Source organism: Rhinolophus hipposideros (genome assembly GCF_964194185.1).
Source record: "Rhinolophus hipposideros genome assembly, chromosome: 21".
Taxonomy (NCBI): Eukaryota; Metazoa; Chordata; class Mammalia; order Chiroptera; family Rhinolophidae; genus Rhinolophus; species Rhinolophus hipposideros.
In genome coordinates, this window is record NC_138067.1 from 20815278 (window position 1) to 20838321 (window position 23044).

The 23044-nt window shown below is 41.5% G+C and overlaps 2 protein-coding genes across 21 annotated transcripts in view; one reads left to right on the forward strand and one right to left on the reverse strand.

Annotated features, from left to right (window-relative positions):
* Positions 1–1404, reverse strand: part of IST1 (IST1 factor associated with ESCRT-III) — a 28533-nt gene extending 27129 nt beyond the window's left edge. Inside the window, exon 1 of the mRNA XM_081031713.1 lies at positions 1376–1404. The gene's annotated coding sequence lies outside the window, so the exon portion shown is untranslated. The remainder of the gene's footprint in view (positions 1–1375) is intronic.
* ZNF821 (zinc finger protein 821) lies at positions 42–23044 on the forward strand. 20 transcript variants are annotated; one of them, XM_081031692.1, is made up of 9 exons: positions 42–121; positions 7082–7144; positions 8449–8533; positions 9784–9900; positions 16381–16506; positions 19219–19364; positions 19993–20097; positions 21012–21178; positions 22066–23044. In XM_081031692.1, exons 4-9 carry the CDS (start codon positions 9861–9863, stop codon positions 22718–22720), a joined length of 1239 nt encoding a protein of 412 aa, XP_080887818.1. In that variant the 5' UTR covers positions 42–121; positions 7082–7144; positions 8449–8533; positions 9784–9860; the 3' UTR covers positions 22721–23044. The 20 variants fall into 20 exon arrangements, with proteins under 20 accessions (XP_080887818.1, XP_080887831.1, XP_080887822.1 ...); XM_081031705.1 differs by lacking the exons at positions 42–121; positions 8449–8533 and adding exons at positions 6062–6423; positions 8961–9114; XM_081031696.1 differs by lacking the exon at positions 42–121 and adding an exon at positions 6084–6423 and having other exon boundaries at positions 8419–8533; positions 16381–16525.

The following is a 23044-nucleotide window of genomic DNA, read 5'->3' on the forward strand; positions in this document are numbered from 1 at the left end:
AAAATTTGGAGACAGACAAACACACAGCGAGAACACCATGTGAAGATGAAGGCAGATATCAGGGTGAAGCATCTACAAACCAAGAAACGCCAAAGATTGCCAGCAAACCACCAGAAGTTAGGTAGGAGGCCTGGAACAGATTCCTTCTCAAAGCCCTATCCTGTAAATGGTATGCACATGATAGTCTTTTGCCCTTATGGTACAGATAATTTTTTAAAAATAAAAATTTTAAAGTAATACATAAGCATGGCAAAACACACACACACACACACACACACACACACACAGCTGAAAAAGATATACAATGAATACTAAGTCTCCTTCTTCTGACCCTGTCTTTCAATCCTCCACTCTAGAAATAACCATTGTTACCAGATTTTTGTGCCTTTGAGCAAGTTAATCTCTGTGCTTAGTGTCCTTACCTGTAAAATGGGAATAATATCACCTACCTTCATAAAGTTGTTATGAGGATCAAATTTGTTAATTATGAAAAGCTCTTAGAACAGTGTCTGACAGAAAACATTTAATCCTATCGAAATTCTCTCAGTAATATAAAATCACTTCCCACATATAAAACCATACATATGTATATGTCTATGTGTACATATATATGCCTTTTTTAAAACACATAGTAGCATACTATACATATTATACTGTAACTTGTATAGTATTATAACTTGCTTTAAGATACATAGCTTGGAGATTATTCCACATCAGTAGTTATCAATAATTCATATTCTTTTAAAGAGCTGCATAATATTCCATTGTATATGTGTACCATAATTTTTAAGCACTGCTCTTTTGATCAGCATTAGGTTATTTCCAATATTTTGTATAAACAATGTTACAATGACTAGATATTTGCCTGCATGGATTGTATTATACTTATTGGGTAAATTCCCAGAAGCAGAAGAACTAAGTCAAAGGGTAGGTATATTTTTAATGTTAACAGATAATTCCAAATTACCCTTCAAAGAGGAAGTATCAATCTATACCACCACCACCAATGTATGAAAATTTCTATTTCCCCATGCCCTCAGTAGCACAGTATATTTAGATAATGTTTGGAATCCTTGACATTATTGCAAGTTTGTTTAAATAGTGACAGTGAAGATGAGTGAAAAGTGCCATTAAACCCATGTCTTGCTAAATATGACATGATTCATTTAGAAAAGTTGCTTCCTACTCTACAGTGGCTTGGATTCAGCAATCACCTGTGTCCTGCCCTTTCTATTATTTACATCCTATAATAAATACATAAATATGAATTGTACCACAACCAGCCAGTTATTCAAAGTAGTATCTCCGTTCCTAGCTAAACAGACCAGTTTTATTCAGATGCAAAACATAATCCAAAAAACAAAAACTGACTCACCCTGTTTCACTTGAAAATCCTGTTTTACTGCTTGGAAAGTAACACATAACATTTCTTTGGTTAGTTAACCAGTAACTCTTTTTTGTGTAAATGATTATAACTAGTGGCTGAAATTAAAACCTGATGTAGAGCTTGAACCCAACAGAATAAGAGTCCGTAACACGCCTGCAGGCCAAAATCAGTCAGGCCTGTTTTTGAACGGCCTCTCCAGCTAAGAGTGGTTTTTACATTGTTAGTGGGTTGTAAAAAAAGGGGGAGAGAGGGGAGTATGTGACAAAACCCTATGTTGCCCACAAAGCCTAACATGTTTACTATAGTACTACACATTGTGTAAGAGAAAAAAGAAAGATGATGGCCAGAGAGTAATTTGCCTTTTTTTTAAAGTACTGATATTTAGGAAGGGGAAAGTTTCAGAAAGCTTGTAGGCTAAAGAATATAAAATGAAATAGGAACCACTCTGGACATCTGTCTTCCTAAGACCTAGCAAAAAAATCAAGAACATTTTTAGAGTATTTATGGAATGATACTTCAGAGAACTTATTAGTATCACTACTTAGGGCTATATACAAATATTAACTATCTCTGTGGCATTTTGCAATTTTCAAGGTACTTACAATCACATTACCTCAATCTGAGGCTCACAACATCCCTATGAAGCAGCTGTAGATCAGAAATGATTGTTAGTTATTATAGAAGGGAAGTGAAGCTTAGAGCTGTAAAGTGACCAGTCCAAGGTCAACAGTTTAAGTGCCAGGATCAAATCTTGAACCCAGATCTTGAGACTTGACATCATATACATAATAATTTGCATCCTGGTTTTACCTTCAATTCATATATATTGAGTTTATCAAAAAATGAAAAGAAAAATGCATTAAATCACGGTTATTACTCTGATTTGGATTCATATATAAGATTAAAAGAGTTCTCAAAGCAAATTGTTCCCATGACACTGATCATCATTGTAATCATCTTAGAAAACTTAATTTTTCCTTAAATGAATTCAAAGGAATGAAAACTTATAATTTTAGATTCTAAATATAAATTCAAAAGTTTAAATTATCTCCTTAAAATATGAGGCTCTGATCAAGACAATGATACTGGCATAAAGGTAGACATATAGGTAAATGGAATTGAATTGGAAGTCCAGAAATAAACCCCATACATATATGGTCAATTGATTTTCAACAAGGAGAACAAGACAATTCAGTGTGGGAAAGAAGAGACTGTTTAACAAATAGTGCTGGGAAAACTAGATATCCACATGCAAAAGAATAAGGTTGTATCTCACTGCCTCACATCTCTATAAACGTTAACTCAAAACGAATTAAAGATTTACAGGTCAGAGCTAAAACTATAAAACTCTTAAAAGAGATCAGGTGTAAATCTTCATGACTGTGGACTAGGAAATGAGACCTAAATCACAAGCAAGTAAAGAAAAAACATACAAATTGGATTTCATATAAATAAAAAACTTTAATGCTTCAAAGGATACTATCAAGAAAGTGAAAAGACAGCCTACAGGATGGAAGAAAAATTTTGCAAGCATATCCTATAGGGTCTAGTATCCATAATATTAAAAAAAAAAAACAACTCTTACAAAAATATAAAAAGGCAACCCAATTTTAAAATGGGTAAAGATTTGTATAGACATTCTCTAACTGGTCAATAAAAAGCCCATGAGCAGATATTCAACATCCATAGTCATTACAGAAATGCAAATCAAAACCACAATGAGATATCACTTCATATCCACTACCATGGCTATGATGAAGAAGATAGACAATAACAGGTGTAGTCCAGGATATGGAGAAATTGGACCCCTCGTATATTGCTGATAGGAATATAAAATGATGCAGGCACTTTGGGAAACAGTTTGGCAGTTGCTTAAAAAGTTAAACATAGGGTTACTATATGGCCCAACAATTCCACTCCTAGTTATGTACCTGAGAGAATTGAAAATGTTTTCACACAAAAATTGTACACAACAACATTATTCAGAATAGCCAAAAAGTGGAAACAATACAAATATCCATCAACTTATGAATGGAAGTAAAATGTGGTACTGCATAGCTATACAATGCAATACTATTATTTGGCCATAAAAAAGGAATTAAATACTGACGCATACTAAAACATGGATGATCCTTAAAAACATTGTTAAGTGAAAGGAACCAGACACAACAGGCCTCATACTGGGTGATTCCATTTATGTGAGATGTCCAAAATAGGCAAATCCATAGAAACAGAAAGTAGCTAAGTGGTAGCCAGCGGGTCAGGGGAGGAAAAATGGGGTGTGACTGCTAATGGGGGTGGGATTTCTTTTTGGGGTGATGAAAACATTTTGAAATTAGATACTGGTGATGTGCACAACCTTGCAAATATACTAAAAACCACTGAATTGCACACTTTAAAGGGATGAATTACATGGTATGTGAATTATATCTTAAATAAAAATTTTAATGAAGTTCTTTAAATTATCCCACCAATATTGTTGTAATGTAAAATTTTAATAAAGTCATTGTAGGAGCCAATAAATATAAAACAGATTAGGAAGATATTTAAAGGGAAAGTTAATACAGTTGAAGTCACAAAATAATAGCATAACTATGTAAGTGGATTGGGAAAATAAAAAAATGAAGCTGAAAAAAAACCATAATATATTACTCTGCATCTAGATACAGAACAAGTTTAGGTAAAAGCAGAGGAAAAATAAACTAATTCCTCATTTTATAATATTCCCTTATTTGATTTTAACCCTGAATCACAACACCTCAGCGGCATTTCTAGGGCACAGGAAGATTGTAAAAATAGCATTATTATGATCCCATTTTATTTGCCACTCAGAGATGGAACAAGTTGCTCAACTTTACATAGTAATTTAATGATGAGCCAAGAAATTTCACTGGAGGCTTTCTCCTAATGCTTTACCTGTTAGCAACTTTCACTTTGAAAATGTCAACTGTGCCAGCTCTAAAGTGATATAATGAAGCTATATTTGTATCCCTCAGTCTACACTCATTAAGAATTACTGTTAAAGTCTCAGAGACATAGAGGAAAAACTGAGGGTTGCTAGGTGGGGGTGGGGATAACTGGGAAGGTGAGGGGATGAGAAAGCACAATCGGTAACCACAAGATTGCCACAGGAATGCAAAAGTCAATTTGGGGAATATAATCAATAATGTAAAGATTTTGTAGGGTATCCAATGGACACTTGTCTTATTAGGGAGACTACTTCAGGGATGATGTAGGGAAAAAAAAAAAAAGAATTACTGTTAAGTATAAAAGCCAATATCTTTTCCAGTTTGCATTCTTAAACGAAACTTTCTAAAAACTTTCTGGTTGGATGAGAATATTCAATTTTTGGCTACCTAGGAATTAAAATTTTAAATGAAATGAAAATGTTTCCTTAACTGAAGTTAAAGAATAATAATTCCTACCTAAATATTCCAGCTACAATGAATGAATGAATGAATGAATGAATGAATGAATGAGCTATTTACCATACAATTGTGAAGGACCAAGATCCTTCAATACAGCCATTCTCTCACATCAAACACAAGATGCAGACAATGATATGATCTCATTGGAGATTTATGGGAAGGACATTTTTCAAGAGCACTTTCGGCAAATACCAGGACTTGTTGCTTTACAAGCAAGAGTCAGCATCCTCATTAGCTCTGCCTTTGTGGGGTCAGTAATCATAAGGAATATTGGCATAATGCTTTCACATGTTCATTTTACTTAACACAACCTTATGAGAGTAGAGACCAGGAATTATTACATTATTATTCTCTCTAGGAAGCAGAGGTTCAGAACAGGGAAGTGACTTGCTCAAAGTCACTAGGCTCATCAGTAACAGAGCTGAGTAGGACTCAAAGCTGGATCTTTTAGGACCAGATTCCATCTTCTTCCCACCGTATTCCCTACTTCTCCAAGTAAGCTATGTCAGAGGTAGGCTTAGGCCTTCTACAAGAAGAAAGAATGAGAAGAAGCAAAGTAGTGAGGAACTAGAAGAGACGACGACGGGGAAGGAGGTTTAATTAGGAAGTGAGTCTAACCACTCTCAATTGCTCCAAATGCACCTTAAGTAGCAACAGTGCCACAAGTTACCCTGCTCTAAATTAATACTATGCTCCTATCATAGGTCTACAGCTAGTTATTTTATTGGTTGAGAATCATGTTGGAGACTTAAATATCTAAAGAAACAAAAAATAAAGATTTTTCTTCTCCGAGGTTCCGACCTGAATCTAGCCCCTCCTACAAACGTTCGTGGTCCCTAGGTCTCGGTCACATTAAATGCTTTGGGAGTCGAAGAAAGGTGAAGTGTGGGGCAACGAAGGGAAGATGGTTTCGGTTGGAGGGGTGAGACTAAGTCAGGTCGGACTAAGGAGAGGGGAGCCTGCGGTGGAGCTGTGGTTGGGGGATGTGGGTTTTGTGGCTGAACTCGAAGGTGGGGTAGGAAACCAGGATCAGGGCTGACAGTGAGGGTGGAGTTTACAGGTCCAGGAGGAGTTAGACGAGCTGAGGGGCTGACAACGCTAGAGAAAGACCAAGGAGAGTGGGAAGCTGGGTGGTCCGTGGGGCGCGAAGATGAAGGCGAGGCCCCTTTCGAACGTCTGGGATTGGATGCTCCCTTAAGTCCCGCCTCCCGGGACCCCTCTCCCCTCAAGCCCCGCCCACAACACCGAGCGCGCGCCTGGGGAGCGGCTAGGGGGACCAGGCTGGAGACGGAGGGAGGGAGAGAGGAGAGGCTCGTGCACGCGCCCCACTCGCTGCGGGTGCGCGAACAGCGCGCACCCGCCGCCCGCGTCGCCATCTTTTCCCCCTCCGTCTGTCTGTCTGCCGTTGGCTTTGTCCGTCTGCAGCTCTGCCGTTCGGCTCCCCGCCAGCAGCTCGGCCCGCAGCCGCCCTCCGCCTGCCGGGGCCCAGTCCCGGAGAGCCCCGGCCTGGCCGACCCAAGCTGCGGCCGGGGGCCCATTGTCCGGCGGTCCGTCTGTCCGGAGGCGGGGCCCAGGGACCCGGAGCGCGGCGGAGCGCCGAGGCGCGGGGTAAAAAGACTCCCGACTCCTTCCCTCCGGGGCCAGGCTGAGGATGTAGGGGCTCCTCACCTCCCCCCGGGTCGCAGGCTGTCGGTCCTTTTGTCTGTCTGTGTCTGGGGAGGGGGGTAGGGGCTCGCTCTGGCCTGGGGGGGCGGGGGCAGCCCAAGCTCCGACCCACCCCCTGCCCCGCTCTCCCGAGACGAGGCCGGACCCGGTTGGCTCCCTGCCGGCTGTTCCTCTTTCAGTCCCTCTGCCACGGTAGGGATGTCCGCGCAGCCGTCCTCCCCGCGTGGGCCCAGGTCGGGTTGGCCAAGAACAGCCCGGACGGCCCCGGCGTCTGACAGGCTGGGGAGGAGCTGGGGAGGGGGAGGATGGGCGTGGGAGTGCAGACCCGGGTATCAGTCCGGCGTCGCCGTCTCACAGAAAGGCTTCTAAATTTAGATTTCGGAGAAGACTGTGTTGTCTGGGGGTTTGTCTGAGCCGCCTCGGAAGACCACTGGCTCTCGTCTGTGATAATTCCCGGGAATCTACCTGAGCTCATGCTTGAAGAAGGCAGAGGGACCATCTCAGCTGATTATACACCCGCTCCAGACCAAAGAGAAGTGGGAACAGGGTGAACAGCGAGGCGACTACGTGACCAGCTTTCTTGTCCTCTCCTTTTTGGCAGATACAAATCACTGGGATTCAGGCGAGTTTACTTTGCTCCGTGGGAACCGCACGAGAGCTGGAGGTGGGAGTGCACCCTCTTTTCTTAAAGCTTGGATTTCACCAGTTTTTTCCTTGCTTAAAGTCTGTGGTGTGTGCTGGAAGCTGCAACCCAACACCTGTGGGAGAGCAGGGACAGTGTTAAGGGGAGACGTTGGCCCCCCTCCCAAGGACTCTTAACCTCGTTCTAAAGACAGACAAAGCTGCTTTCCTTTTAAAATAGAATCCCTTGTAGACCTGAATCTCAACATTTACCTTTCTTTCCATCCCGGTTTTCTTCCAGATGGTGATGTTCAGGCAGCTATCCGTTTACATTATTGTGTTGGTTTCAAATTCAGGCTTGGGAACTGAGGCAGTGTTCATAGTAAAACTGAATGAGTAATCTTTCAGGCAATATGTCTATGGATTTTATTAGCTTGTAATGCTTACCAAACAGTTGTCTAACCCCTGAGATCTTGTGTGTGGTCAAGAATGTACTTCCAGTGCCATTTATTTATTTACTTACTTATTTATTTTCTTATTTGTTTTCAAGAGTCCACGACCCCACAGGCTTGCTTTTTTTTTTTTTTTTAAAGAGGGCGCAGCTCACAGTGGCCCAGGCGGGGATCGAACCAGCAACCTTGGTGCTATCAGCACCAGGCTCTAACCAACTGAGCTTATGGGCCATCCCAGGCGTTCTTTTTTTGAGGATGGGAGTGTATTTGCTTATTTTCTCCTTAATCCTTCAGGTGTGAAGTCCCATTGGGTACCATCTGGTCAGTGCCCCATTTGGCCACTAGGAGGATTATGAGATGTAGTGGACAGTGCTGATTTAAATATGCAGATGCTCTTCTGTTTCCGACTTGTAGCATTAGTATAGAACTGTTGCCTCACCAAGATGATTTGAATAGAGCCTGTCTCAAATTTTTTGGCTTTCCTTCAGCAGGATCTTTATTACCTTTATCTCACAGTTTGAATTTCTGATCTTGATGGGAAGAAAATTTAAAGATCAGTTAAGATTTCGTATTTTCCTTATACAATAGAGAGGTGTAGCCATGCAAATTGTAGAAAAAATGAACCTGCATTTCATTCAGCTTCCTACTTTGTGATTCTACAGACTTACAGGAAAAGTGTATATTATCCAAAATTCATTCACTGCTTCCATTAATAAAATAACTACTTGATTAGAAAGAAATGATCTACATAAATAAAACTTAGAGAACACATACCTTTAGCATTAACACTCAGCATACTTCCCTCCAAATAGTTAAAATTGATTTTTATGTATATTTGGAGATTTTTTTTTTTTTTTAATTAAAGGTCTGAAAAAGAACTGTGTTTGATATGCAGATATGATAGAAGACTGCCTGAAAGCTGCTTCCTTTGCCACTTCCTGTGGAGGCCTGTCTTTGCCATTTGCGGTTTCTTTCTTTTGGTAAGGGGAGGCAGGATCTGATTACAGGTCTGAGTTCCTTTCTAGCTACATTGAGGAGTTAGTTGGCATAACAGGAGGTGAGTCTTCACTAACTGAATTGCAAACTATAGCTAGTAGAAGCCTCTCATGTCTCTTAAAGCGATAAACTACAATTTTATATTTGCTTATTCAGTGTGAGTACAATTTGGGAAGGCAGGAACTGAAAGAAAACTTAGAGGGTGACTAGGTCCCTCTTGTCTTTGGTAGGAAACAGAATGTCTCTTTTTAGTCTGTATCTGTTTATTCACTCTTAATCTTTCAAAGAAAATGTCACAGCTTCCAATACTAATTCATTTCAGACTCTCTAACAACACTTACTGCTGGGAAAGACTGTCTTATAACTAACCAGAAACCTCCAGGCTTAAGTATCTGTTCCCTCCTATTTCAGGAGAGCAGGTGCATGTCTCTGCAGCACTTCTCATTTGGGGAGCTTTTCTCTTTGTTTCTCCCACTGATACCTTCGCGACATAGAGGCTGGACTGAGAAGAGGCACTAAAGTTATTAACTTTGACCACCACTGCAGAGCCTGTGAGCAGGGCCAGGTTGGTGTCTCACACTGGAGTGCTGAATTAATACTCAACAATGTGGATGGCATCAGGCTCTTCTGGTGAGAGCCCATCTTCAACACTGGAAGTCTGATTTGCTTTAGTGCCCTGTATTTCCTGTGTTTTCATTTACAGATGCTTAAAAGTTTTGGAGATGTTTCCTTTCTCATAGGGATGTGATGCCTTTGTCACCTCCTGGTGAGATAACTTCTTGAAAAACATCTGGGGTTCCCCATTGGTGCAGATTGCAGGGCTTGACTTCTTGCAGGCATGTGAGCTGCCACCCTGTTTAGCTTCCTTTGCTTCCTTTTATAATTCACTGGGGTTATCCCTTTGAGCCCGCTGTACTACTAACTCTGGTTGCCTGAGTTGTTTGCTTCCTTTTCTATCTTGTGACCTTGATCATGATTGCTTAACAGTATTCTGGATTCAACAGATAGATTTAGAGTGAAATTCTCTAAATCCTCTAAAGGAGTCCCCTCTTAAACTTCTTGGGACCTTTTATATTGTGCTAGAGGTTTATTAATTTCTTTATTTAATTAGTTCAATTATTTATAACTGGTGAGTTTTATATACTTAAGAAATATTTTTAAAAGTCTTTAAATGTTAATTTTGTGTAATATCTGGGCAAAATGACATGTGCTAACAATATCCTTTTTATTATAGGTCAGCACCCTGCAAGGAGGTAGTAACATATCCAGTCGTGAAACTGGGAAAGGCCAGAGCTCCTGAATCAGGGAAACATGTCCCGTCGGAAACAGACAAATCCAAATAAAGTTCACTGTGAGTATTGGGGCTTTGTCTTCTGGAATCTGGGAACATTGAGGGTTGGAATGGAAAAGTAATCTGAATTTAGGTGAGAGGCTCACACTAATTTGTGAAGAAAAAAGGGTTGAAAGTGTTGAACGTGATGGATTTAAAGTGTGTCTGGTTGCTGAAGAAGGTAGTCGAAACCTGTCTTAGGAGTAAGTGTATTTAGTTCATCCTTATATTAACAAACATTTATAGGATATCTATTCCGTGCAAAGCCATATGTTAGATGCCCGGGCTGTAAAACAATATAAGGATATATAAGACTGTAATGTAGCCACAGATACACACACACACACACACACACACAGCATATACGAAGTGCCAAATAGGGCTACAGACTGTGTGTCCTACAGAAGTTAAGGGAAGGGAGAGAGGTCCGTGGACGTAGCAGGGAATGCTTGATGGGATAGGCCCTGGACAATGAACTTGAACTGGGTCCTAGAAGCTAAGGTAGAAATTGGATTTTTTTTTTTAAAAAAAAGGAAGGGAAATATAAAATCAGGTAGGGAAAACTGTGAGCAAAGACACAAGGGGGAATACTTATGTTCAGGGGTCAAGGAGACTTGGGATGAAGCAGAACTGTCATTTGTCCAGAAGTCAGAGATAAGAGGTTGGAGGTGTTTGACTCTATATTGTAGAGGCTTGAAGGCCAGGACAAGTTCAAACTTCATTGTGTAGACTGGAAGGAGTTACTGAAGGTTTTTAACCAGGGAGAGTGGAGTGACATTTAGAAGGCAGTGTTTTGGGACTATATGGCATTGTGAAGGATGGATCACACAGGGGAGAGACTGGTAACAGGAAGACCAGGTATGTACTATTGTGTTGTGTTATTTCTCTACAGTTTTGTATGTATGTTTTATTTCAGTAATTGGATTGTAAACTTCTAGAGGGCAGAGACCATATCTCATATATACCTATTTCCTGCTCTCTCTCTCTGTACTTCTAGCACTGCTCATAGAGGTTGTTCAAGTACCTTAAAGTACCTTATTAAATTATCAGAACTATATCTATGTAGATTTGAGATAATTAACCGGTTCCTATGATCTGGGGAGATAAGCATTTTACCCAAGTATTTACAAAAGAGACAAATAGCTCCCTATTATTATGGAGGACTAAATAAAGTACAGCAACATTTGAAGAGAATTCAGAGGTAACATAGGAGAGATTTTTTTTTAAAGGGAAAGAAACCTACATTTGCAAGGAGAGATTAGACAGGAGTTAAGATAAGAGGACTGAAATTTATTAAAAACATACTACCTGCCAGGTACTATGTACCTTATCTTATTGGCTAATTTCAAGAATAGAAGAGAAAACAGTAGGAACAGAGGAATTAAGAGGACTTTAACAAGATAATGAGGTTAGGGTAGCAAACCTCCATATACAATTAATTCTTTGAGTCCTGGAACAATTTTATAAGACAGAACAAGTTGGATGCTTCTAGGAGTGTATTCTGGAATAGGTGGGTGTGGAAGTCTATTTAATATAAAGGTGAGTGGTTTAGGAAGGATTTAGAAATTCCTGCTAAAACAGTAAAATTTAGTGGGCCTGAATGTAAAGCTTGTCAAGAGAGATAAAATGAAGTATCTGTAGCACGATCTAACACAACGGTTTAGGAAGATTGTCTTCTCTCTGGTCGAAGGTGAGTACTGACTGATAAAAGACACAGATGTGACCCCAAGAAGGCAGAGCAGAAAAGGTACTCTTAGTAGAAATAATGAGTTCACAAATAAGGCATTCATAGGAGTTGGGCGTTTGCCTATAAAAACCACCTGTCCAAAGAGACTGGTTAGATGTGAGGAAAGTAACTGGGGAGAAGATGGCGTGATTGTGGTAAAGCCAGGTGGACCAGAAAAAGCTTGTGTGGTCTATGCCTGTGTCCACATATCATATATGCATCAGCTGCATTTCCTCCCACTACAGTCAGTCAAACCCAGGATGAGCTGGCATTAGAGTTGGAAAACAGATAGACAAATAGGCCACGGAGAGGGGAGAATATCACACATCCACAGCTGCAGAAATGCAATTCCCAGAGCAAGTGAACATTGTATTGTGGCGGAGTAGGTGGGACTTTGCAGCTCCTGTGGTGGTGACCATGCAGAGAGCTGTGAATAGAAATGTTCCGCGGCAGCTAATAAGCAGACCCCCAGGGAGGGGCTGTTTTCAGTGATGCATTTGGGCAGGGAACTGGGAAGGCTTCTCAGGTGATGGACTAAGCTTGACCAAAGAAGAAAAGACACTGAGATTTGCTGGTCTCTGAGGACCTTCTATTTATTTACTGTTTGGGGACTGAAGCTGATCCTGCCTCTTTTGAAAGGTTTTCTCATTGCCTGTGACAATAATGGAAAGTAGAAATAGGTAATTTCAGTCTTCTCACCACTTGAGTCTCCTATCCTCTTGCAGTGAAATGGAACCAGTCAAATGTATTGAATTTAATGCTGCTCATCTATTTAAAGTAAATGGAATGGACTCAAGGTCTGGGAGGCAGGAAAGTCTGCAGAAGCTTTGCTTAAATATCAAAGGCAGTCGGCACTTGAGCAGAATAATGGCTGAGCTCCATTAGATCTGCCTTCTGGGAAGAAGAAGTTGTGTGGCATGAAGCTCAAAGCCTGCCGAAAAGAATATATTAAGAATCCCACTGCGGTAGCCTGGCAGCATTCGTTCTATCCACTTTAGAAGCCAATGGGCAGGCTGTTCTGACATTTACTTGGCTTTCCTCAGGACTGTCTCTGTATCTAAATTACCGTCATGATCTCTCCTTTCCCCAGAAATATCCAGGCAGACTCTTGTGTTTTATCCAGTTCATTAATAGACTTGACGAGAGCTTTTGGAATAAAAGCCCAGAATTGTTAGTCACAGAGAAACTGCCCATGGGCTGAAATCTCTGTTAGACCTTCTTCCCACCCTACTGCTTCAACTCATACGTTCTGAGTACAAGTTTTTGTCAGCTCTTTCTAGAGAGATTGAAAATAGAGTGCCTTTCACACTCATTTGGTATGTTTACATCAAGCAAACCACTAAGAAAAGGAAAACTTTTTTCTTAAGAGTTTTTGTTTTCAGATTGCAGAGAACATACGAGATTAAAAACTTTCAACTTTAATTAAAAGCTTTCAGCTTTTACAGAGAAGTAGGAAAAAAAGCCTTTAAAGTCCCTTTTTTTCTAAAAAGTACAACTTGCTTTATCTTCATTCATTCTGTCAGCGTCCTTGTGAGGTAAATGGTTATGTTCTCAAATGTGATAGCACCTTACAGAGACTGTCAACTAGAAATGGAATCCTAAGCCCCTCACTCCCCTTTTTTTTTTTTTTAATTTGACATCTGCTCTGTTAGAATATGTTTCAGCTGCTACACTTTATTTCAGTCAGCCAGAAATTGCATGTATTTAACTGCACTAAGGACTCAAGAAAGAGAATTGTAAAATCTTTGCCATTCTAATAACTTTCATCTCAGGCTTCTCATCTGTTCTACAAACTTGCTTGCATGGCCTTGTTTTTCTCTGGTCTGAAAAACCTTAGCCAAATCAAACAGTATTTTGATTTCATAAGAGAGTAAGGAGAGGTAGCACCTTGCTTTCTACTATGATGCTTAGATGATCCGTTCTCAACTATTAATAGACAAATAAATACCCATGTTAAATAAGATGGTTGCCCTACATTTATATCTAGAGACCAGAGGATATTTTTAACCTACTCCAACAGTCTCAAGGTAGAAGGAAATAATAATTCTACATTATACAAGCAGGCAATTGTATAACACTTCCTAATCACTGGTATCTCTGTGGATCACATTATGTTTACGTTAATGTGACATACTTTTAGCAAGTATTACTACCTTCTTATGAAAGGATAATTCCGGACAGCCAGATTTAACGATTAGGTGAATAATGACTATCGGAAGGTCATTCACATATCTTGTCCTATGAGGTCTGCCAAAATCAGACTTTTTTTTTTTAATGGTTTTCATGTAGTTTGTTTTGGTTGTTTAAAATAGGAATAGCCCTGAGGAATAAAGTTTACTTTAGCCTTTTTCTTAAATCAGGAATAGAATAAAATATAAGAGCACAGCTTTTCTCTCCAAACTGCCAAAAAGGAATGACAGAATTAATATATCCCAACTGTCCTAGGTGAGATTGCCTAGGTGAGCAAAAGTTCTAGATAGGAAAGTTGTATGGAACAGACCCTTCTCTGCTTAGTCAATAAGCAAAAATAAATTTTGTGCTCCAGTTGATGGAGACTAAACTGAATTACTAGCTAATATTGAAAAGTACATATCTTTTTAGTTGCCTTTTTACTAATCCAATAGTGAGTCCCTATTATGAAGCGGGGGGAAGTGTATGTTTATAGTATTTTATAAACCTAGCAGATTTCTGGCTACGTTTCTTTAGAGATGAGCAGTATCACGGATGAGAATGATCTGACCTTGATAATTACATGCTGGTATATAACTTGTTCCTTAGTGCCATATCTGCCCACAGCCACCAGGTCCAAAAACATGCAGCTACCCAGAATTCAGTAACTATTCCAGTTGGCCATGGTCTTGTGGTTACAGTGAAACCAACATGGAGAAATTAAATATTTTACTACAGCAAAGAAAGGAGACACTATAACACAGAATTCACTTTTTCCTTTCCTACTAGTAATGTGTATCCAGGGTATCATCTTGAGTATTATAAAAATGGACTTAAAGCAGCTTACTTTTCCTTTACTTGGAGGGCTCTGTGGCTGGAAGTATATGTGAACACTAACCACCTCTACTCCCACTCACAGTATCAGTCAGACTAGCTATAACACTAGTTACTCTGACCCCGGGCATGGTAACATCACATAGTATTGAAACCATCAAAATGATGCTTCCTTTGGTTATATACTGGCTCTGGGAAGATTATTTTGATATTTGGATTGTGTTTATCATTTTCTTATGATTTGAAGATAAAAGTAACACTTGGATCAGAGCCATTCTTTTCACAGAGACAGCGTTTGTTTTCAGCAAAACCACTCTGATGAACTGCTTAACCTTCTGCTTACATCTCTACTGGAAAGCAGTTTAAAAATATGGATATAAGAGTTGGGCAGACCTGGGTTTGAATATTTACTTCCACTATAGTCCTTCGTTTTCTCCTAAGTAAAATTTGAGTAGTAATACCTACCACATAGAATTTTGCAAAGAATTAAGGAAAGGTAACAACTACAAAGTATCTAACATAAGAGTCTAGAACTAGAAAGTGCCAGATACTAGCTATTATTAGTGTTCAGCACTTAGCATATAGTAAATGCTCAATGAATATTTGCTGAACGAACACCTTTCACATGAAGCCTACTTCACATCCGTTCTTTCATTGCCTGAGGACTAGTGCAGGTCAACTGACCAGTTCATTCTCCTACATCATTGTTTCCTGCCTTGGAACCTGAGCCTGTTTACTTCCCTTTCTCTCTACAGTAAGAAAGCGCTATTGGTCTATTGTCAAACATTTCACTAGGGCTTTTTATTATTCTCTCTTGGTGGCTGGAGAATGGAGACTGTAGTTTCCACTCTGACTGAGATCATGGAAACCTGGAGAAACCCAATTCTCTTTTCTCCTTATGCCTGGCCTCTTGGAAATAAAAGAGCCTTTAAATGTTAACTCTTCAGTAACCACACAGATCCTAGGCAGAGTTCATCAGAAGTAAATGCATAATCAAGGAGGGGTCCAGGGCTTTTTGATACTCCATACTAAAAAAAACAAAAAACAAAAAAAAAAGACCATATTGGATCATTAGACCAATACCAGATGAGATATTTGTTGCACATTAAGTGGCATGTTTCAAGAAGTTTGTTCCTCAGCAGAAATGAGTTCATATATTATCTGTTCTCCTTTGAATTCATTATTCAACTAGTAGTTGATTTTCTCATGGCTAATTCTGATAGACATTAGAAAGGGAGTCAAGGAAGAACTTCTAGAGCACGTCTTAGAAGGAGAGTGGATGAAAGATGGGGTTAGATACTGTTACTTAGCTGGATTATTTGAAGCATGTGTTTGTAATCAGAGATAGACATTGAGTCAGGGCATAATGCTAGTACCTTAAGATTCAAAGATTGTGCCCAGATTTGTTGCCCTATCTTCATCCTACCCCTTTGCCTCTTCTTACCTCTATCTCCCCAATCCTGATGGCAGGTTGTAAATGAAATTGAGATTCTGAAGCTAAAGTTGTACAGTAGCATTTGATCACCTTTCGAAAAAGAGTCAAGGAGGATTTAAGGGAAGCAGATGATGCTTTCTAGAGCAGCTGGCTTATTTCTCAGGAAGAGTAGCTGTACCCAGAAACTGTTGTAGGCAACAAGCTGACTTCGAGATGAATGACTCCACCACACGGTCCCTGCCTGTCTCCTACCTTTGATGGTCTGACTTTCCAACCCACTTGCCTAGGGATGTGCTACCCAGCTGCTGGCCTGACTGTTTTTCCTTTTGACTACCAGGGGATCAAGTATTTGCTGGGCTAGAGGAGCAAGCCCGCCAGGCGATGATGAAAACTGATTTTCCAGGAGAACTTGGCAGTCAGCGACAAGCTATCCAACAACTAAGAGATCAGGACTCCAGTAGCAGTGAGTTCTGCACCTTCTGGTAATGACTCAGGGCAATGGGAGAAGAATTGTCAGAGTGTGTGTGCTCTGGGGATTGTGCATGGGGTTGGGAGGAAGCCATGAAGAAGGAGAGGTGTGGGTCTTCAGTGTTCCCTCCCAGAGGTGTTCTAAGGTGTATGGGCATGTGCTTATGCAGAGAGAGAACAGGTTTGGCATTTTGAGTTTTGTTTGTTTTTAACTCAGGGACTGCAGTACTTGGCACAGTGCCATACACAGATGTGTTTGTGATTGTGATAGATAGGGGCATAAGAATAATTAGTGCCCAAATAGCCCCTGGGTTAGGTCAAATGAAAAAAAAAAATATGTTTCCCTGGATCTATTTATTCATAACTAATAAAATGGAAGAGTGGCATTAATAAAACTTTTGCTCACGGGCCTAGTTTTAATGTCATACAAGAGGATTTACATACGAGTGAGATTCTACATCATATAAAATGCTAACATTGAGGTCTTTCCTTCCCACACCACGTCCTAAGTAGACCCCTGTGGCTAAGAGATGGGAAAGACCAATGGCGGGAAACCAGTCGAGCCTTGTGGTCGTCTGTTCCATGACCTGTCTGAATAAATACACAGAGATATATTATTTTTTAGGATGATTTCCATACTTTATTAAATCTCATCCATCTGATATTGGTTATTATTAGTGTTAATTCATTGTCGCATTTCAGATTCTTCTCTACATTTGGGGTTGAGGAAGAAGAGTTCTGCAACCTTCTAGGAACTTCAGTTTCCCCTCAAACTAATAATTTAGCAACAAAAACAATAATTTACCAATTAATTGCTCAGGTAGAGAAATATGAACCCAAATATTTCTATAAAACATGTCGGAGCCACCGGTTTGAGTAACAGATAGGAATGACAATATCCATAAAAAGTCAAATAAGCTTCCATTCTGGAAAAGATGCATCATTCCTCTAGATGGCACACTTATTTATTTACTTTTTGAAATTTTTTTATTGGAGAATATTGGGGAACAGTGTGTTTTTTTCCAGAACCCATCATCTCCAAGTCAAGTCGTTTTCAGTCTAGTTATGGAGGGCGCAGCTCACGGGCCCATGTGGGACTCAAACCAGTGACACTGGTGTTAAGAGCACTGCGCTCTAACTAACTGAGCCGACAGGCCGCCCCACACTTATTATTATTTTTTAATCTTTCTAGTAGAGAGATATATTTGGATTTTTCATAGATTATAAAAATGAGTTTGATATAATGTTGTCTTAGACTAATCTTACAAGTATTCCAGATCTAATCTGTGCCAACCCTTCATTACTGAGAGGGATTCAAACTAAAGCTTTGGGCTGTGAAATAAGTCATCTATACCATATCAAATCCAGTACACGAACCAAGTGGAGTAGATACACCTAACTACTAGCAGATAATTTGCTTAGATTTTCTTAGGAAGAAGGGGAATGTAATCAGTTTTGCCCAGATACTGGTGGATTTAGAAATTATGTAAGGGATTGTAGAGAGAAGACAAGAAGCACTGTTAGCTGGCAAGCTGAGTCTCAGTGCTGATGCAGAAAAGATGCGTGGAACTCTATCCTGTATTTCTCTCTGGCTAACAGTCAGGACCAAGGGTCCAGGTGGGGTTGGGATGGGGTTGGAGTCTGACAACTTCCCTAGGCTTGGCTTCCTATTGTGATCTTCAAGGTACTAGCACTTTATTTTCCTTTTAGAAAAGAACTACCTTTGTTACCGTGAGTTAATTTCTTTCTTTTTAAATTATTTCCCCCCACAGCATTTTATAACTAATAGTGTAGAAAATCAGTTTACACAAACCTTGCAGATCCCCCAGCCACAGGCAGACCTCCCCACAGCCACATCCTGCCCCCTAAAACACTGAATTCTTACTTTAGTCACAATAAATTATATTTCATCCTAAAGTAAAGAATGACTTGTTCCCTCTACTTAATGCATTTAGTCATCCATCAGATAATCCAAAGAACCAACAGAAACAATGGACTAATTTAGCTAAAATGCTAAGTTACTAGCAGAATAATAACTCAGTGAGTCAAATGCCACTACAAACTGTTGGAGGTTGGTTGATGTGCTAATTTTTCCATTGTACTGAACAGCCCTTTCCCTATAAGGTGACATCATTTTTACCTAATTGACTACAGCGTCTTTTATTGATTAGAGGAAAGAAAAACTTACTGGTGTTTCTTTAAGTGTGCCCTTTAAGTGTGGTTTGTTGGGAGAGAACAGATTAGTGGGACTTGGAACAGAATAGTATGTGATACCATGGAGAAATAGTGCAGGGGCTTATGGAGAAAAGGAGTTAATAAAATCAGTGAGCAGGCTTGGTAAGTCAGAGGTGGTATGTTGTGGGAATGAGCATGGTGTGAGGTATGTGGGAGGTGTGATTTGAAGTGTGAGATACTTGAGAACTATGTGTAAGAAGTTGTTATTTTTATGATAATGTACAGGGCCCAATAACCATTTTCCAATGCAGTTTTGCCTCAGATTTTCTCTAGAGTGTATATAAACAACAGCTATATCTGGCTTCCACTTAATATGATTTGTACCCAACTAAGCACTGATACAAACTGTTATGGAAACTGTTATGGAAGATCTGAAAATGTTTTCCATTATGGCTGCAAAGTCTAGGGTGGAAAGCAACTCAAGATGTATTTATGCAAAAATGAGAACAAGTGACCAGTTTGTGTGTTCCAGGTGACAGTGAGGGTGATGAAGAGGAGACCACACAAGATGAAGTCTCTTCCCACACATCAGAGGAAGATGGAGGGGTGGTCAAAGTGGAAAAAGAGTTAGAAAATGCAGAACAGCCCATTGGTGGGAACGAAGTGGTAGAGCATGAGGCAAGTGACAAATGGCTCCTGCGTCCGGGAACCCCCTTACCCTTCTACTTGGCCCTGATGCCTCTCCTCCACATATAATAGCTCCAGTTACCCAAACCTCAGACACACAAGTCTCATCACACTCAGCTGTCCTTTTCCACCCACGTCACTATACCCATGTACAGCTCTCTTTCCTAAAACTCCCCATTTCTTTCCAGTCAGAATGTCCACCTTTGCAAAACTATTAGTTGACTTCCTGAGGTGTATTCTTGAATATGCTTGCAAATTTAAGTCAAAGTATTACCTGAGGTGCCATCTTCTCATTAAATTGTTTCCTGAAGATTCCTGCAAGAAGCGTGTTAGGGGAAAGCTAATCTTCTCTACAGTTTACTTTAGGGGTAAAAAATAGATATGCTGTCTCTGTGGCAATCCTTTGTCCTCAATTGTAGGAAGCCGAGGAGAAAATGAACATGGGTGCAAATTTAATTCCCTTTCATCATTAGTTTTTCCTTTGGTCTGTATGGAAACCTAAGAATAATATGTGATATCAGATTGTGTTGCTTATAATGAGATACCCTGTTAAAAGTAGTATAGGCAGGAAAGAGACTGGTCAACAGTCTTAATTAACTGCCCACTTACTGAATTGCAGATCCCAGAGAATTTGAATTCGGACCCCTTACTTGGACTCTGCCAGTGTCCCCTCTGCCAACTAGACTGTGGGAGTCGGGAGCAGCTGATTGCTCACGTGTACCAGGTATGGGGTGGGGAGGTGCGGGCTCTGGAACATGCTCCCAGAGGAACTTTGGGTTGTTGCTCTCATTGACTCCACTCCAATCCTTAGAACATTTTGGAGAATAAGTGGGCTATGTTGGGTAAATTAAGTTCTGGGGTTCCCAGGCAGACATAATATGAAAATTAAGTATCATTTTTTAAAATTACTTAATGCATATTTTAAATAGTGGAATAAAAACTGACACGTGTTAATAATGAGGGCTCTGTTTTAAAGAAACAAAACTGAGTTAACAGAAATGTTTCAGAAATACTGGAGAAAGTTAGTATAAAGAAGGGGGTCAGAATAAGACAAACTTTTGTGTTCTTTTTTTTCCCTGATCCAGTCGCAGAGCATGTTTTATAAGCTATATTGAAAAGGCATCAGCACACGTGGCAACCTGGGTTTTACCATACCATAGAGAGAGGAGAAGACTGTTTTTAAAAGATTGAGAGGAAGGCAGGACACTTAAATCCCTTACAGATACCAGTCTTCCTAACCAGCTTCTAGACTGGCCTTTGTCGCTCCCTTCACCTGCACTTAGACCTGCACAGAGTGAGCGAGCAGTCAGAGAAATTATCCCAAGCGTGAATTCTTCTCAGGCTGTGAAGACGGTCCTGGCTCTGGAGCCCCATTGTTTCTCAGTTCAGCCACATATCCCAGAATGTCATCAGAACTCAAAGTTATGACATGTGAGCAATGGTCTGAATGGCCTGGCTCTTCTGAAGGCCTGTAATACAAGAGATTTTTAATTTTCTAGGTGCTAAATGGGGAGAATAGTTGCAAGTCCCTTGTTCTGAGACTAAGGAAAGGGGAAGTTTCCCAGCGAGTCGTTCCTAAATGAGTGTAGATTGTCTTGGAGGTGGCATGAGTTGACCGATGAAGGCTCTGTTTTACAGCACACTGCTGCAGTGGTGAGCGCCAAGAGCTACATGTGTCCTGTCTGTGGCAGGGCCCTTAGCTCCCCAGGGTCACTGGGTCGCCACCTCCTCATCCACTCAGAGGACCAGAGGTCTAACTGTGCTGTGTGTGGAGCCCGTTTCACCAGCCATGCCACATTTAACAGGTTAGTCGGGTACCGAACCCTCTGGGTGTGGGGGGTTCTGGTTTCCTAGGTCGAAGTAAAGGCTAGAGATAGGTTAATGCAAAGGCTAGTGATTCTTGACTCTTTGGAAATATTAGGTTGGTGCAAAAGTAATTGCTGTTTTTGCAATTATTTTAACCTTTTAAACCGTATTTACTTTTGGACCAACCTCATACAAACAATGAGGCCAGTAAATGTGTCTGTTCCATTAGATATCCCCAAAAGGAAATGAATTCCCATTTCTTTCTCCTATCAGAATAATATTTTCATCTGGAAAGAGATGTGGGGAAGTCCAAGAACACTCGTAATAAAGCATGGGGAAAGTTAAAGGGTGCTGAGAGGGTCCTGATGTGAAGACGTACTGTGTCCTGTGTCCCGGGGAGAGGAACTGTGTGACTTGTGTCGTACGTAGCCCTAGTTGCAGAGTTGGCCAGGGGAGAAGGTTGAGCCAATGGAACGTACCTCCCCTGAAGGCAGCCTCTACCTCAAGGAGGAGCCTCCTGCCACAGCAGGACTGCCCTGCACAGCTCCTACCAAACACCATCACTCCAGCTTGAATGAAAACTGCACATTGTAAGGGCCCATCTGATTTCTAGTGGCTTGCTGTGGCCGTTAGCTCAGTCTCTTAACTCCAGGTGGGCTTTAAGACTTGGTAGACCCCCTAGCCCAAAGAAGAACACGGGGGGGGGGGGGGGGGGGGGGGTGGGAAGGGGGGAGGGGGGGTGAGGGAGTCTCCCCCAAGCACTCAAACTGACCCCTAGTGGTGAACTTGGAGCAACTGGCCTGGCAGGACAAGTAAGTCAGGACTGGATGGATACCTGAGCCTTGCTATAAGGTGATACTAACCATCAAAAATTGTTGCTTTCCAGCGAGAAACTTCCTGAAGTACTTAATCTGGAATCCCTACCCCCAGCCCACAGTGAGGGCCCCTCCAGTGCTGAGGGGAAGGACATTGCCTTTAGTCCTCCCGTGTACCCTGCTGGAATTCTGCTTGTATGCAACAACTGTGCTGCCTACCGGAAGCTACTGGAAGCTCAGACCCCGAGCGTACGCAAGTGGGCCCTCCGTCGACAGAATGAGCCTTTGGAAGTACGGCTGCAGCGGCTGGAACGAGAGCGCACGGCCAAGAAGAGCCGGCGGGACAATGAGACCCCCGAGGAGCGGGAGGTAAGGCGCATGAGGGACCGTGAGGCCAAGCGCTTACAGCGCATGCAGGAGACAGACGAGCAGCGCGCTCGCAGGCTGCAGCGGGATCGGGAGGCCATGAGGCTCAAGAGGGCCAATGAAACCCCGGAGAAGCGGCAGGCCCGGCTCATCCGGGAGCGGGAGGCCAAGCGGCTCAAGAGGAGGCTGGAGAAAATGGACATGATGTTGCGAGCTCAGTTTGGCCAGGACCCTTCTGCCATGGCAGCCTTAGCAGCTGAAATGAACTTCTTCCAGCTCCCTGTGAGTGGGGTGGAGTTGGACAGCCAGCTCCTGGGCAAGATGGCCTTTGAAGAACAGAACAGCAGCTCTCTGCACTGAACCACATTGACCCACCTTCTGCCCTCCCGCTCACCTACCCACCCAAGTCCACAGCGATCAGGCTGCAGCCACCCACAGGGCCTTGTCCTTGCTGCCCGAGGCAGGCTCAGGTTTGTTGCAGGCGGGCCTGGGCACCTCTTGCATGTGGAAGCGGGATGATGGGGTCAAGCGGGACCCAGCTCAAGGCAGTTCTGGACAAGGGAGCAGGCACTCCGGAGAACTGGACTCCCCAGCCCACTGCTGCAGGGCATGCTAGGACTGTGGGGCCCCAGTGGGGCCCACGGAGCTGTTGAGGGCAAATAAATTAATTTTATCTTTACTGGC

Excerpts from the sequence above, each read along its gene's own strand:
- ZNF821 (XM_081031692.1), top strand. The coding sequence starts at position 9,861 with ATGTCCCGTCGGAAACAGACAAATCCAAATAAAGTTCACT. Across the intron at positions 16,507-19,218 it reads AGATCAGGACTCCAGTAGCA|GTGACAGTGAGGGTGATGAA; the intron begins GTGAGTTCTGCA and ends TGTGTGTTCCAG. Across the intron at positions 21,179-22,065 it reads AGCCATGCCACATTTAACAG|CGAGAAACTTCCTGAAGTAC; the intron begins GTTAGTCGGGTA and ends GTTGCTTTCCAG.